This window comes from Acanthamoeba castellanii, assembly GCF_000313135.1.
Source record: "Acanthamoeba castellanii str. Neff unplaced genomic scaffold scf7180000084599, whole genome shotgun sequence".
Taxonomy (NCBI): domain Eukaryota; phylum Discosea; order Longamoebia; family Acanthamoebidae; genus Acanthamoeba; species Acanthamoeba castellanii.
The window spans coordinates 162,606-175,690 of NW_004457442.1; the positions used below are offsets into that span (position 1 = coordinate 162,606).

The 13,085-nt window shown below is 53.7% G+C and overlaps 4 protein-coding genes across 4 annotated transcripts; 2 read left to right on the forward strand and 2 right to left on the reverse strand.

Moving 5' to 3' along the window:
* Nucleotides 1-398: 398 nt before the first annotated feature.
* On the forward strand, nucleotides 399-2,343 carry ACA1_057540 (Ubox domain containing protein; the record flags this gene model as incomplete). Its single annotated transcript, XM_004339083.1, has 7 exons — nucleotides 399-458; nucleotides 597-751; nucleotides 828-1,157; nucleotides 1,321-1,628; nucleotides 1,708-1,872; nucleotides 1,955-2,014; nucleotides 2,243-2,343. 7 exons carry the CDS (start codon nucleotides 399-401, stop codon nucleotides 2,341-2,343), a joined length of 1,179 nt encoding a protein of 392 aa, XP_004339131.1.
* ACA1_057550 (Ras subfamily protein) lies at nucleotides 1,692-3,078 on the reverse strand (the record flags this gene model as incomplete). Its single annotated transcript, XM_004339084.1, has 7 exons — nucleotides 1,692-1,856; nucleotides 1,927-2,073; nucleotides 2,254-2,355; nucleotides 2,465-2,541; nucleotides 2,597-2,637; nucleotides 2,803-2,867; nucleotides 2,947-3,078. Coding segments are annotated over 7 exons (729 nt in total), but the record flags the coding sequence as incomplete, so codon positions are not given.
* A 622-nt stretch (nucleotides 3,079-3,700) lies between these two features.
* On the reverse strand, nucleotides 3,701-4,962 carry ACA1_057560 (uncharacterized protein; the record flags this gene model as incomplete). The annotated part of the gene is made up of 4 exons (XM_004339085.1): nucleotides 3,701-3,774; nucleotides 3,958-4,207; nucleotides 4,426-4,616; nucleotides 4,671-4,962. The coding sequence occupies 4 exons, from the start codon at nucleotides 4,960-4,962 to the stop codon at nucleotides 3,701-3,703; spliced, it is 807 nt and encodes a 268-aa protein (XP_004339133.1).
* Nucleotides 4,963-6,430: 1,468 nt separating this feature from the next.
* ACA1_057570 (uncharacterized protein) lies at nucleotides 6,431-7,597 on the forward strand (the record flags this gene model as incomplete). Its single annotated transcript, XM_004339086.1, has 5 exons — nucleotides 6,431-6,521; nucleotides 6,554-6,621; nucleotides 6,678-6,857; nucleotides 6,925-7,092; nucleotides 7,310-7,597. 5 exons carry the CDS (start codon nucleotides 6,431-6,433, stop codon nucleotides 7,595-7,597), a joined length of 795 nt encoding a protein of 264 aa, XP_004339134.1.
* Nucleotides 7,598-13,085: the final 5,488 nt, after the last annotated feature.

Here is a 13,085-nt window from a genome sequence, read left to right on the forward strand (position 1 = left end):
TCTCGAGCCTTTTGTCACCTCTATCTTCATCTTCATCTTATCATTTTTACACGCTTTCATTTTTTTGTGTCAGCACGCAAGGCAAGCAAGAGAGCGATGTACCACCATTCACCTCGCCGCCACCAAAAACCAATAAAACCCACAGTTTTACACCGTTGCTCTGTTTACAAGTGAAAACAGAAGAGATCTTGATGGCCGCTGACGGCTCGGAGTTCCAGTGGAAGTTAACTTGAAGTGGTCGTTAGAGTTCTGTAGCGAAAGCAAACGGCCTCCTAAACCAAGAAGATCAAGCTCTTCCTCCCCCAAAGAAGTACGGCCCCAGCACAGGCGATAAGTGATTCCTGATCAAACCAGAACAACTCAGCGTTTCTGCCTGCGGCCCACCACTAAGAACACAAATGGAAAGCGAGAGTGAAGCTCCCGAAGAATTCTCGGACCCCATCACCCTCTCCATCATGGTACCCTCCTCTCTTCCTTCCGCCCAACTGTTCGGCAGTTCCCTGAAGACCCCAAGTGTTAATTTACTTGAATCGTTTTCATTGGTTGACCGAGCTTGACCGCTACACGCCAATGTGTGCTCTGGGGGGGGTTGATAGGAGGAGGCCATGATGGCCACCTGCGGGCATTCGTTCTCGCGGGTCAGCATCACCACCTGGCTGCGGCAGAACCACCCCTCGTGCCCCGTGTGCAAGCGGTCCCTAACCGAGGAGCAACTGGTGCCCAACTACGCCCTCCGCTCCGCCATCGAACGGTAGCTCCCGGGTTTTGCCCTCCACCTCGATCTCGACCCCAGCCCGCTCTAACCCTCTCCTGCTCTCCACCTCAAGCTACCGCGCAAAGCACCCGCACGACGACCACCACCACAACCACTACGCCGGCGGTGCCCAGGTCGGCGTCTATAGTCTGCCGCCCGACCCGGTCAAGCCTTCGCCGAGATTCGACGCCGAGGCCGACGCGCCACCACCGGTGGCCGTGGTGCCGTCTGCCCCGCCGATGGGCGGTAGTGAAGGCGGAGACGAGGAGGAGTGCTGCGGCTGCTGCGGCTGCATGGAGGACATGACGCGGGAGGCACGGGCGTCGGACCAGGGCTGCTTCTCGTGCACCTGCGAGGGTCCGGTCTTCTGCTGCGCCAGCGCACACCAGTGCGAAGAGGGCAAGTGCTGCAAGAGCCCCTCTTGCCCCTGGTACAGTGCACACTGCATTCCGCACACACGCACACGCACACGCACACGCACACGCACACGCACACGCACACGCACACGCACACGCACACGCACACGCACAACATGACACTCGCGTGACTGTTGCGTTACACGTTAGGTATGTGTCGGTGTCGGCGTTGACGTGCATGTTCTGCTTCGGGACGGAGAGCACCTACAAGCGGCGCACGGCCGCGGGCCTCTGCTTCCCGTTCTTCGCGCTGCTCATCGGCCTGCTCGCGGTGCTCGAGGTCGTGTTCCTGGTCGTGTTCTGGATCCTGGCGTTCTTCGTCATCTCGCCCCTCTACCTCTTCGTCCGCATCCCGATGATCGTCTTCTGCGAGGGGTTCTTCAACGAGAGCGTCAAGCCCACCTGCTGGGACCAGACCTTTGGCTGCAAGAGCGGCGGAGGGCGCCGGGGGCGCGGGCGTCGGTGATCCCCCCCCCTCCAAAAAGGCCTCTTTTTCGCTGTCTTCGTTCTTCTTCGTTCTTTCAGCTCAACAAACAGGCTGGCTTGCCTTTGCCCTTCGGTTTGGTGCGTGCGGGCAAGTTCGGCGCGGCGCGGATGAGGTCGAACAGGAGGGACATATTGAGTCTCGCCAGCGCCGATATGGGCACGAATCCCACCGCACCTACCTCGTGGGCCAGCTGCCAGGCCTGAGCACCGTGACTAGTGGTCAGAAGCGCACGCATCACACGAACACGCACGCAGGGAGGCGCAGTGCACCTGGGAGAAGGTGATGATGTCATTGCAGCTGTGGCCCAGCGGGTCTTTCAGGGGCCAGTGCGCCAGATCGCGCAGAAGATCGAGCTTGGTACCCACCAGGATCACGCGGGTCTCGCTCGTCAGGTGGGGCCTGATCTCTACCATCCACTGTGTGCGTGTGCGGTGGTGCGTGTGCGTGTGCGTGTGCGTGTGCGTGTGCGTGTGCGTGTGCGTGTGCGTGTGCGTGTGCGTGTGCGTGTGCGTGTGCGTGTGCGTGTAAGAGTTTTCGCACAGACGCGAGAATCGGGGGCCGGTTTAATCGGAAACCCAGCCTCAGGGGAGGCGCACCTTGCGGGTGATCTCATCGTAGGAGCCTCTGTCAACGAGACTAAAGAAGAGGACGAACACATCGGTGTTTGGGTAACACAGCGGCCGTAGCCGATTGTAATCCTGATGCATCGTACGATGATCGATGAAGGTGCGTCGTGATGCGACGACGAAGGAAGCCGGTGCATCAGTGACAGCAGCGCACACCTGGGTGGAGGGTGGACACACGTACCTCGGCGCCGGCAGTATCCCACAGCGATGGAGCGTAGCGCTGGTCGTCACTCACCATCACGCCGGGCGAATAGTTGTCTGGCGTCCAGAGATTAACATATCACAACCACTTTTGGGAATAAAAGATCAGTACCGAATACGCGAGGCACATAGTCGGTCGGGAATGCGTTGGTGCTGTGTGCAATGGCCCAACAGGTCTTGCCTGTGCCGGGATCGCCCTTGTTTTTTTTTTTTTCCGATCGGGTCAGCCACACATCGCCAAACGAACACCGCCACGACGCGAGAAACGTTCGTACCACAAGGCAAACCTTCAATGCTGCCGGCCTGGGTGGTGGCAACGTGGCGTAGTGCTGCTTGGCCCCGTTGACGTGACCATCGAACGAAGCCCGCAACTTGTATAGTTCCTATTTCCGCCGAACACGCCCAAGTAAGCGGTCGTGTGTCATGCGTGTCGTGGCATGACGTGACGTGCGGCGAGTGCACCTCGAGGAACCAGCGTCGGAGCTCTCCCTGAGCCTGCGTGTTGTTGCCCTCGGTAGTGGCGGCTTGGCGTGACTCAAAGAAGCCGGCCACAACCACTGACCAGAGGGCATTGTCCTGCCCCACGCCGTACCATCTGGCCCACCAAAAAACGTGAGCAGGCAACCCAAACAGGCCCCAGGTCCACGTCTCTAGCCAACACAATTGCAGACGATGTCTGGACAATTTAAATACACAATTTTTTTGGGTGGACAAAGTGCTTTCATTGGTTTTTACTGTCCAGACGCAGGTTGAGGGAGCCAGGTTACGATGGACCGAGACTGCTCCAAGTTGATTACAAGAAGAGCGTAATAGCCAGTTGGTTGATACGCGAACTGTGCTTCGACAAAGGTGGCGGTGTTGAGATCCAGAGGGTGGTCGGGTGCGTCACCTTGAGCCTGAATCTAGGCCAGCATGCCCCGGTCCGCAAACCAGAAGTGCGCGTCATTGTCGGGGCCAGGCGGGATGCGGCGGACGACAAGAATGAGGTAGTTGAGTGTGGGAGGGCATCCCAGTGCATGAAGGACCCTTATTCCACGCCGGGCTTCCACACCGATAGGGTGAGTGTTGATGAAGGTGGTGACCTGGGCTGCGTAGGTGTTGTCCATTGGGTGTGTACACTTGGCGAGGATGTAGGAGGTAGCAGAGGACAGAAGGGCAAATGGAACACTCAGGGTGGGTCTGGCAGATTGAGGGGAATGTGGTTTGCAATGCAGCTTTATTTCAAAGCTTCAGACAGAATGTCTGGAAGTGCAGACATAGTCCATAGCTGGTCCAACAGTGCAGGAATTGCTGCTGGCCCATGGTGAGTGTTGAGCACAAGGACATGCAGGTGCATGAACCAGTGCTGCCACACATGATGAAGTGTGTTGTGTGCTGGGTCACCTCCATGGTGTGGTGAGAAGTTGTGGAATGCCTGCTTGAGCAGGCATTGTAGTGTTTTGTGGGTGTCATTGGTGAATGGGGCCAAACCACCATGCTTGAGCAGGGTGATGCTGTGCTTCTGGATCTTGTGCATGTAGTTAGACTCCCAACCTTGTGCCACCAGGCGCTGGAAGTGGGCCATGATGTCATCGACGTGGTCCTTGAACCAGGACCATTTGTTGGCATGCTCAGGTGTGAGAGGCTCAAACAGGTAGAGCATGTGGAACACATGATGAAGATTGGTGATGCATTCCATGATGGCTGCCTCCAGCCCCAGAGTGGGGCCAAGGAGTGCAAAGATCTGGAGCACAGACAGCGGTATGAGAGGAAGAGATGAGAAAAATGAGGAGAGGAGTTGATACCTTGAGGAGTAGGGCTGTGTGGCTTCCCTTGAGATGCCACCCCTGCGCTGGCTTGCTGGCGATCCACCCGGCCCAGTTCCAAGATTGAGTTGAGCTGTTTCACCACAGAAGTGTGAGAGAAGTGCAGAGATACAGGACCAAGGAGAATGTTTTGTACTTGTGTGAAGAGTGGAGTGGGGTTCACTTGAGATGCAATGTAGTTGTAGATGAGGTTGGCCATGAGCTTGCCAACATGGCAGAGGGTGTGCAGCATGCAGAAGACCATGTTGTAGGGGTGTAGAGAGATGACCATGGGTGCCGTGTTGCTGGCATCCAGGTAGCTGCCACAGGAGGGGATTGCCATGCAGGCTGAACGGATTGATGTGACTTGAAGGCATGTAGAGTCCTGTGTGGGTGGCCCACCATGGAGCCAGAGGCAGTAGACGCAGCAATAGATGGAGCTGCTCTGCTGCAGGCGGAGGAAGAAGCGCAGCATGGGGTCATCAGCACACACGCACAGCGCCAATGGGAGCTGGAAGGAGGGCTGGCCAGGTGGCTGTATCATCATGTAGCCCTGCTGGAGTGTGCAACTGAGGAAGTTGTTGTTGACATGGAGGAGTGTCTTGAGGCCGCTGGAGTGGGTGGTGCAGTGGGAGATGATGCTAAGGAATTGGAAGGGCAGCACCTTGCACAGGTGACCAAAGTTGCACAGCATGTAGCTCTCCACGAAGACACTGCGCCTGCCTTGTGGGAATTTGTCCATTCAGTGGATGACATTGAGTTGCCCATGGTACTCAAAGAACAAGAGGAGGAAGGGGCTTGCAAAGATGTAGTTGAGGATTGACTTGACTGGCCACATGGTGGCAGTGTGCCCACCATGCTTGAAGCTCTGAAGCCCAGGGACTGAGGCTGTCTCTGAATGCCAGAAGGCCTGCACTGCGCTGAGCGAGGGTAGGAGGCGGCCAGCAGAGAGCCCAGAGACTAGCTGGATGGGCTGATGAGGGTTGCTTCGGTCATGGCTGATGATTGAGATGAGGTGACAATACTGCTCCCAGGAGAGGCCAACCTGAGCCACAATTGTGGCGCCAATGAGGGGATCGTTGAGCTTCTTGTGCAGGTCCGCCAGGGCATCAGCTGCAGAGTGGGATGGCTCACCAAAGAGTGCATTCATCTGCTGTTGAAGTGTGGCAGGCTTCAAGGCAAGGTAGATAGCAAGTGCATGGGCAATTTCCTGTGTGCTGTGAGGATCTATGTCCCATATGAGCACCAGGGCATCAGTGGTGGCATGCACCTGGGCATCCACATTGAGCTCCATTACAAACTTCACAATAGACCAGGTGTCCATATATGGTCTGCAGGGCAGAAATGTGAGAGGGAAGTGGGAGAGAAGGTGTGAAAACATGTCTGGAAACTGACTTTCAATGTCCACAACACACAACACCTGAAGCCCAACAGACCACATAACACACTTCACCACACTACATGAATGGACACACCAGAGGTACATTTACACTTTCAAGGGAGCAGTGGGAGGCTCTGCAGCACCTGCTCAACAAGCCACCAGTGCCACTGGCCAGACAGGAGCATGCACATCTTGGCAGAATCCATGTTGAGGACTTGCCCACCTACACAGTACAGCTCCTGTACATATTTCAAAAAAGAGATAGCTTCACTCAATCACATGCTTCACACACAAGGCACACACTCACACAGTGTTAGTGGCTCACCCCATCCCAAAGTTCAAGAGCTCAACCATCCATCCCATTCATCTGTGAGGATCACTACACAACATCGCCTGGGCCAACTCCATCAACCTGCAGCAGACCAACTGCACCTACGCCAACATCCTTCTCAGCATTGCTACAACACTGATGAAGGTTCAAGAGACACAAAACATGGACTACATCAACATCAACACATGGGTGGAATTGAAATTGTTCTTGCATCACCTCAACTTGACTTCATGTGTACTACATGATGGAAAGCATGTTGTTGCTGCACTGACCTATGAGTAAGCACACCACCATCTTTCTCTCACTTTTTAGTGACATCATCCCACAGGGTTCTCCTACAGTGCTTCTGTGGGCTCAAGATCTTTGTCCTCACATTGTGGGGCAATGCTGACATGGACATCTACGTGCCTGTGATCAAGAATCTTGAGGCCACCATGATCATGGCACATAATGCCATGCTTGACAAAGGCTGGTCACCTGACCCCAAGTGCTATGATGAGCACCACTTCACCACTCATCACTGTCCTCCAGCAGGCACAAAGTGCCACGCTCATTCCACCAAGGAAGAAGAAGGGGTGAGTGAGAGTGAGACTGAGGGCACAACCCCTGATGGTGAGGATGAGCCCCTGCCCAGGCAGAAGGTACTTCTAATTTGGCTTTGCACATGGTCCTTATGGCAATGCTCACTCAATTACAGTACAACATTGCCAATGTCAATCAGGCAATCAAGTTGAGCAAGTGTGTCTGGACCGACTCTGCCAAGAAGAACCACTGGACTTGGGCCCAGGCGACCTCCAATCCTGCTCTTGCCACAGCTATCATGAAGTGGCAATTGAAGCACCACCTCCAACTGCGTGCCACTGCAGTGAACACTGTGGTGTGACTCTCATTGCTTTACTGTGTTTCCAAGACCTTTTCACTAACACTTGCCTCCTTTACTGCAGGAGAACAAACTGAAGCAAGAGATCCACTCACTCACCCAACAGCTCAAACTGCTGTGGGAGAAGCTAAGCGTGCAGGAGGGCACAGAACTGAAGCTGGGTGGCCACAGCAAGAGGAAGCATTCTGGTCTGCCCAAGGACCAGCATGAGAAGAAGAGAAAGCCCAACCAGGTGCCGTTCCCCCATTGATCAATCAATCTGTGCTTCTAACTTGGTGTCCATCACGCAGCAGCCATTGCCTGAGCCTGAGACAATTTCTATGCCCGTCAACCCCAATACCTTGAACCCTCTCTCCTGTGCTTCTTCAACCCTCCCATTCAGTGTTCATCTCAACCTACGCAGATCCTGTGTGATGTGAAGATTACTCATGTTTTTTTTTCAATTGCAGGGACAGCTGGTGCACAAGATGTGCTTGGACACCCACCTCACAACTTGCACAAAGTGTGGACTTGACCTCCTGCATGGTGTGCAGTGCATCATGTGCATGTCACATCACAAGCTCTACAGCGAACAGCTCTGCCTCAGCTGCTTCCAGGAGACCGCTACAACCAGCACTGAGCACGCCAGGCACATCTGGCAGATTGTCTACCTTCCAAGTGACTTTGAGGTTGTGCAGGCGGCCCTCCTCAACTGGATCCCTCATCACCTTCACTGCTTGGTTCCCACGGCTGAGTAGCAGCAGCAGGAGCTTGAGCGTGAGCTTGAGGTACATAAACATGCAGCTCACCTCTTTTACATTCATTGTTCTCACCGCACTTTTCTCTTTTTGCTAGTTCCTCGACACAATGCTCATGTCATCTTCTGAAACCCCCATCAAGCACGAAACCCCTTCCACCAACCTTGAGACCGCCCACAACACCAGTGTCGCCAGCACAGTCCCACCCTCTGACCTGCCAGGCACACCAGAGGAATCCATCCTGGCCACTTCTGAAGGTGTTTCACCCATTCTCTTTCTGCCTCATATCTAGCATATACACTTCTAACACTGATTGCTGTGGCTAGAGTGTAGCCCCGGCCAGCCTTCTCTATGAGGTATGAGACTACTGTGCATCACACCTGCACTCACTAATGGTGTTCACTCTGCAGGGTTTTGACCTTGCCGATCCTTCCTTCCTGCGACGCGCTACGCCGCAAGTTCACCGTCGCTCAGCTACGGGCAATTGCCCAAGCTTTTGGGCTCATCGATCAGGCTACCTTCCACACATGCAAGCAGCCCTACCTCCAACTCCTCTGGCCGCTCATCCAGTGGGAACAGCGCCTCTACACCCCTGCTGCTTCCTCCCCACCTCTACCCCCTATTCCCTCACCCCCTTCCTCTCCGCCTCCCTCCACTGCTCTATCAATAGCGCACAGGCTGGCAGCACTCCATGCTCACTTGAAGGAGCAGTGGAAGAGGCAGAGCTGCAACAGACAAGCTGTCCTCATGCATCAGCCACCTGTCCAGAGACAGTCTGCAACTCATTCACACTCTCATAAATAAACTGCCAACTTGCTATCAAGTATGTAGTGTATAGGCTGTCATAGGAGAGGGAGGCGAAGACGTAGGGCAAGGCCTCACAGCAGCCATTGGCAAGCAAGAATCATGCTCCAGAAACAGCATGTTGGAGGTGAAGAAGACGAGAAGCTGAGAAGCTAAAAAGACATGAAGATGTCTGAAAGGAAAAAGGTTATGTATTGAGGAGATCTGAAACGGTACAAGTGTGAAGTCAGAGGAAATAAGAGGGAATAAAGAAAAGAAAGGTAAACATAAAGAAAGATAGAGAAAAAGAGAGAGAGAGAGAGAGAGAGACAAAGAGTATCCAACACTCCCCCTTGAGTCAAAAGAGATTGCACATTCACTTCAGTTTCTAACAGAGAGATCAAGCTTGATCTTGTCACATTTGAGCTTGGGTCTGGCGATGTGCTTGGTGAGGAAGTCAGTGAGATTGTCATTCATAGGGATGTAGTCCACAGATATGTCCTTTCACTGGATGTGGTCATGTATGAAAGTGTGTTTGATGGCAACGTGTTTCAGTCTCTTGGGCCAGGCAAAGACAGGCTTGTGCATGATCATGATGGTGGATTGATTGTTGTTGAGAATCTGGATGGGCTGCTCAATCTGAAGGCTGAGTGTAGGTAGGATGTGTTGAAGGTAGAGTGCTTGGCGCGTGGTGTTGGTCACTGCGATGAGTTCTGCTTTGGCAGTTGAGAGGGTGATGGTCTTATGAATTTGTGACCACCATCCATGGGTCCACTGGCCCACACAGTGATGTTGCTGGAATACAATTTCATTGTAAGTGGGTTGGTGCTGTAGCTGGCGTCACAGTGGATTATAGGGGTCTCATTGTTGCTCCCATCCCTCATGTAGTGGATGGTCTGTTTGATGGTGCTGTGAAGGTAGCATAGAACATGCCACACAGCTTTGAAGTGGGTGTTGTTGAATGCACAGACAAATCACAAAAGGTAGACAACAGCATGGAGTGCATCAGGTCAGGTAGCCAGTGTGATGTAGAGGAGCACACCAACAAGGCAGCGAAACTTGAGAGAGGCATGTGTTGGAGAGGTCCATTTGACCACGTGCAGATCAGTGCCCAGTGGGAAGTGGGCAGGAGAGTGGCTTGGCCCTGAGCAGTTTGAATTTGGTGGCAAGGTGGAGAATCTTTTGTTGTTGCAAGATATCAAGAGTGTGTGCAGATGCATTGTAGACAATGTCAATCCTGAGAATGGTTGACACAGACCTGAAGTCTTTGATGTGGAACCGCTGGCAGAGTTGCTTCTTGACAGCATTGACATCAACAGGTGAACTGATGATCAGGAGATTGTTGATGTAGATGGATAGGATGACAAGCAGTCTGCTGCTGGAGCTGGAGTGGATGAAGGTGCAGTGAAGCTCTGGGTTGTAGGGTCCCTGGTCGCCGTCACTGCTAGCACAGTGATTGTGCAAGTGTAGAGGCACAGGTCCATGGATGCTGCTGTGAAGCTGATCTGGATGAGGAAGGCGTTGAGAGTGTGGTTCCATGCCAGAGGGGCCTGCTTGAGGCTGTAGAGCGCCTTCTTCAGGTGGTAGATGTGGTGTGGCTGATCAGGATTGACAAATCCTTCAGGCTGTGTCATGTAGATCTCCTCATGGAGATCTGCCTGAAGAAATGTGTTGTTCATGTCCATCAAGTGGACGACGTGGCTGTTCATGACTGTGTATGCCAGGAGGAGGCGAAGGTTCTCAAGTTGAAGTACAGGAGTGTACATGTCATCAAAGTCGATCCTGGCCTTCTGTGAGAAGCCACATGCGACAAAGCAGGCTTTGAAGATCTCAAGGGCCTTCAACTTGAGAACCCAGTGTGTGCTGATGGCCTGTCAACTGGAGGCAGCTCCACCAGGTTGAAGATGTTGTTCATCACCAGTGTGTTGATCTCACTGTGCATCACCACCAGCCACTGTTCTCTCATGTTGGAGGCCATGACTTCCCTGAAGGTTCATGGAACAGTGGTGGTGTGCTGGGTGAGGTTCAGTGCATGGTCCATTTGCCATAGTTGGAGCATTGTGTGGGCCATGTGTGTGGGCGCCTCATGGGTGAGAGAGGAGAGCAGGTTCAGCCTCACAGGTTGGCACACATTGTGGCTGGATTGGGTGATCACCACAGTTTCACTGCTGTACTTTGCACTTGTGGTGGCTGCCCACTTGATCTGCTTGCTGCTGGTTGTGGTGGAGCCGTGTGCTGAGCTGATGATCTGCATGCTTGTTGGGGTGCACTCTGGAGGTGTTGCTGTGGCTGGAGCAGTTGCTGTGTGAGATGCAGGACCTGCTGGACTGATGTCCAAGGGCGCTGGTGGAGAGACACTGGCTGCAGTGCCTGAGGCCATTGGTGTGGGACAGTTGGGGCTAGCCAGGTCAGGTGATGGCGGTTCATGGGTCAACATGGTCTCTGTGGAGTTGGTGGGCGTGTTGGCGATTGCATCACTGCCCAGGATTGGGGAAGACAGTGTAGCCAGCGTGTTGTCATTGTTGTCCAGTAGCAGAGGGACACAGATGTGTGTGGGTGGTGGGTGGTCATCTGGAGGATGTGATGTGCAGTGTTTGTTGAAGACAATGTTGTGTGCGTGACCAGGGAGAAGACCAAGTAGTTCTGGAATGGTTTATTGGGTGTCAGCTCAGAGGAGAGAGCAGCACTGGCAGCAGACTCACTGACAATGGCGAAATCACTCAGGCGGGCCGCAGCGGCAGCGGCGGTCATGGCAGTGAGAACGGACAACTGCAGCATGTGTAGCAGGAAAGAAGACGCAGCTGCGACGGCGGCAGCAGTCATCGCAGCAAGAGCGGCGGTGTGCGCAGTCTGGGGAGTAGCTCAAGGCATGGCGCCAGTGAGACCACAAGCAGCAGCCTCACAACATTCCTCCAGCAAGTGACCACTGGAGTTGTGCAGGGAGCACCAGCGGCCTCTGTCACTGCCCCAGTTGTCATGACATTGCTGGCGTGGCAAGCGAGGCCCAGTTGGGTGCCACAGTGGCAGAGAGTTTGGCGGCATCTGCGCATGCGTGCCATATGGCGCTTGACAGTGTTGGAATGCTGGACGCCTGTGGTGCTGGCCTTGGCTGGCGTAGAGGATGGTGTTGGAGCTGGGGCAGGCATGATGGGAGGCCTCAACATGGTCAAGCACCTTGAGAATGGCCTCTGTGGCTGTGTTGTTGGCAAGTGCATTGAATTGAGCCTTGAAAGCCAGGTTGATGCTTTTGAGGGCTGTTGTGAGAATCATGAGGCAGCTCTGTTCTGACATCTTGTGTCCTCTGGTCTTGACAGTGAGCATGTTGATGAGGGCCTGGATCTGTGCCCAGATGGAGCACATGGTGTCACCAGGGCGAACCAGGTAGAAGTTGGGCCATCCAAGGTCACGCCACACAGCTTGGAGGGCGACATTGTTGTTGCCATATTGATTATTGATCACTGTCCAGAGAGCTAGAGGGCAGCTGTCACTCATGCTGGATATGTCCTTGAGTAGCTCAGGGGCAATAGTACTGCAGATGAAGACAAAGGTTTTGCAACATCCCTTACACAGCTCATGAGTGGCCTTGAGGGCTGGTTCATCTCCAATGAAGGCAGCAATCTGCTTCTTCTTGATGTCTTCCAACTTCACCTTTGTGGCTGATGACTTCTCACCAGAAGTGGATTCTGATGTGATGGAGATTGTTGATGTGATGTTGAGAGCCTTGAACAGATGTGCTGTATGCTCAGTGTTGTAGTCATCCACTGCCTGGATGATTGTGGTGTAGTTGGTGGTGACATATTTCAAGTGTCCTTGTTTGTGGAGAGTGAGGCGTACAGTTTGAATCCACTCGGCAAAGGATGATTGGTCTTGAAGCAGTGTGACTCAAAGACCATTGATGTTGGTGTTGGTGTTGTTACTCATGGTGTAATGGTGAACCAGATTGAAAGAATTTGTACACAGAGATGCAGTGATTGTTGTTGAGAGTGGCACTAGATGTAGCGTGGGCCCATAACCTGTTGGAGGTGAAGAAGACAAGAAGCTGAGAAGCTAAAAAGACGTGAAGATGTCTGAAAGGAAAAAGGTTATGTATTGAGGAGATCTGAAACGGTACAAGTGTGAAGTCAGAGGAAATAAGAGGGAATAAAGAAAAGAAAGGTAAACATAAAGAAAGATAGAGAAAAAGAGAGAGAGAGAGAGAGAGACGAAGAGTATCCAACACGGCGGACCGAAGTTGGCCGGGGAAGATGAGGCTCGTGTGACCACAAGAGTTGCACGGCCCACCTGTACCCTGCATGACTAGTCGGGCGACAGCCTTTGGGTTGGTGAGCGCCCATCTAACTCTTCTAAAAGATGGCGCGTACCAGCCACTGGGCCAGCGGATGAGTTCGGCACCACCGGACTTTGGCGCGGCGAGCGTCCAGATCGAACACGGCCGCACGAAAGCGCCCATCGCGTGCGGTCACGGATAGCCCCACGCCACCGCGCACACGCTCTCCTCGTGCGCATCGTAGCTCTTGATCAGATACTCCTCCCTCCCTCTGCACCGCCCACATGTGAGCATGTCGTGTCGTGTGCGGTGGCGCGTGTAGTGTCGTGTGGTGTGGTGTGTACCAAAACTTGATGTAGCAGTCGTCACCGCCGGTGGGGATGAGGTAGAGCTTGTTCGGGTTGTAGTCCAGTGCTCGCACACCGACCTGATGTCTGT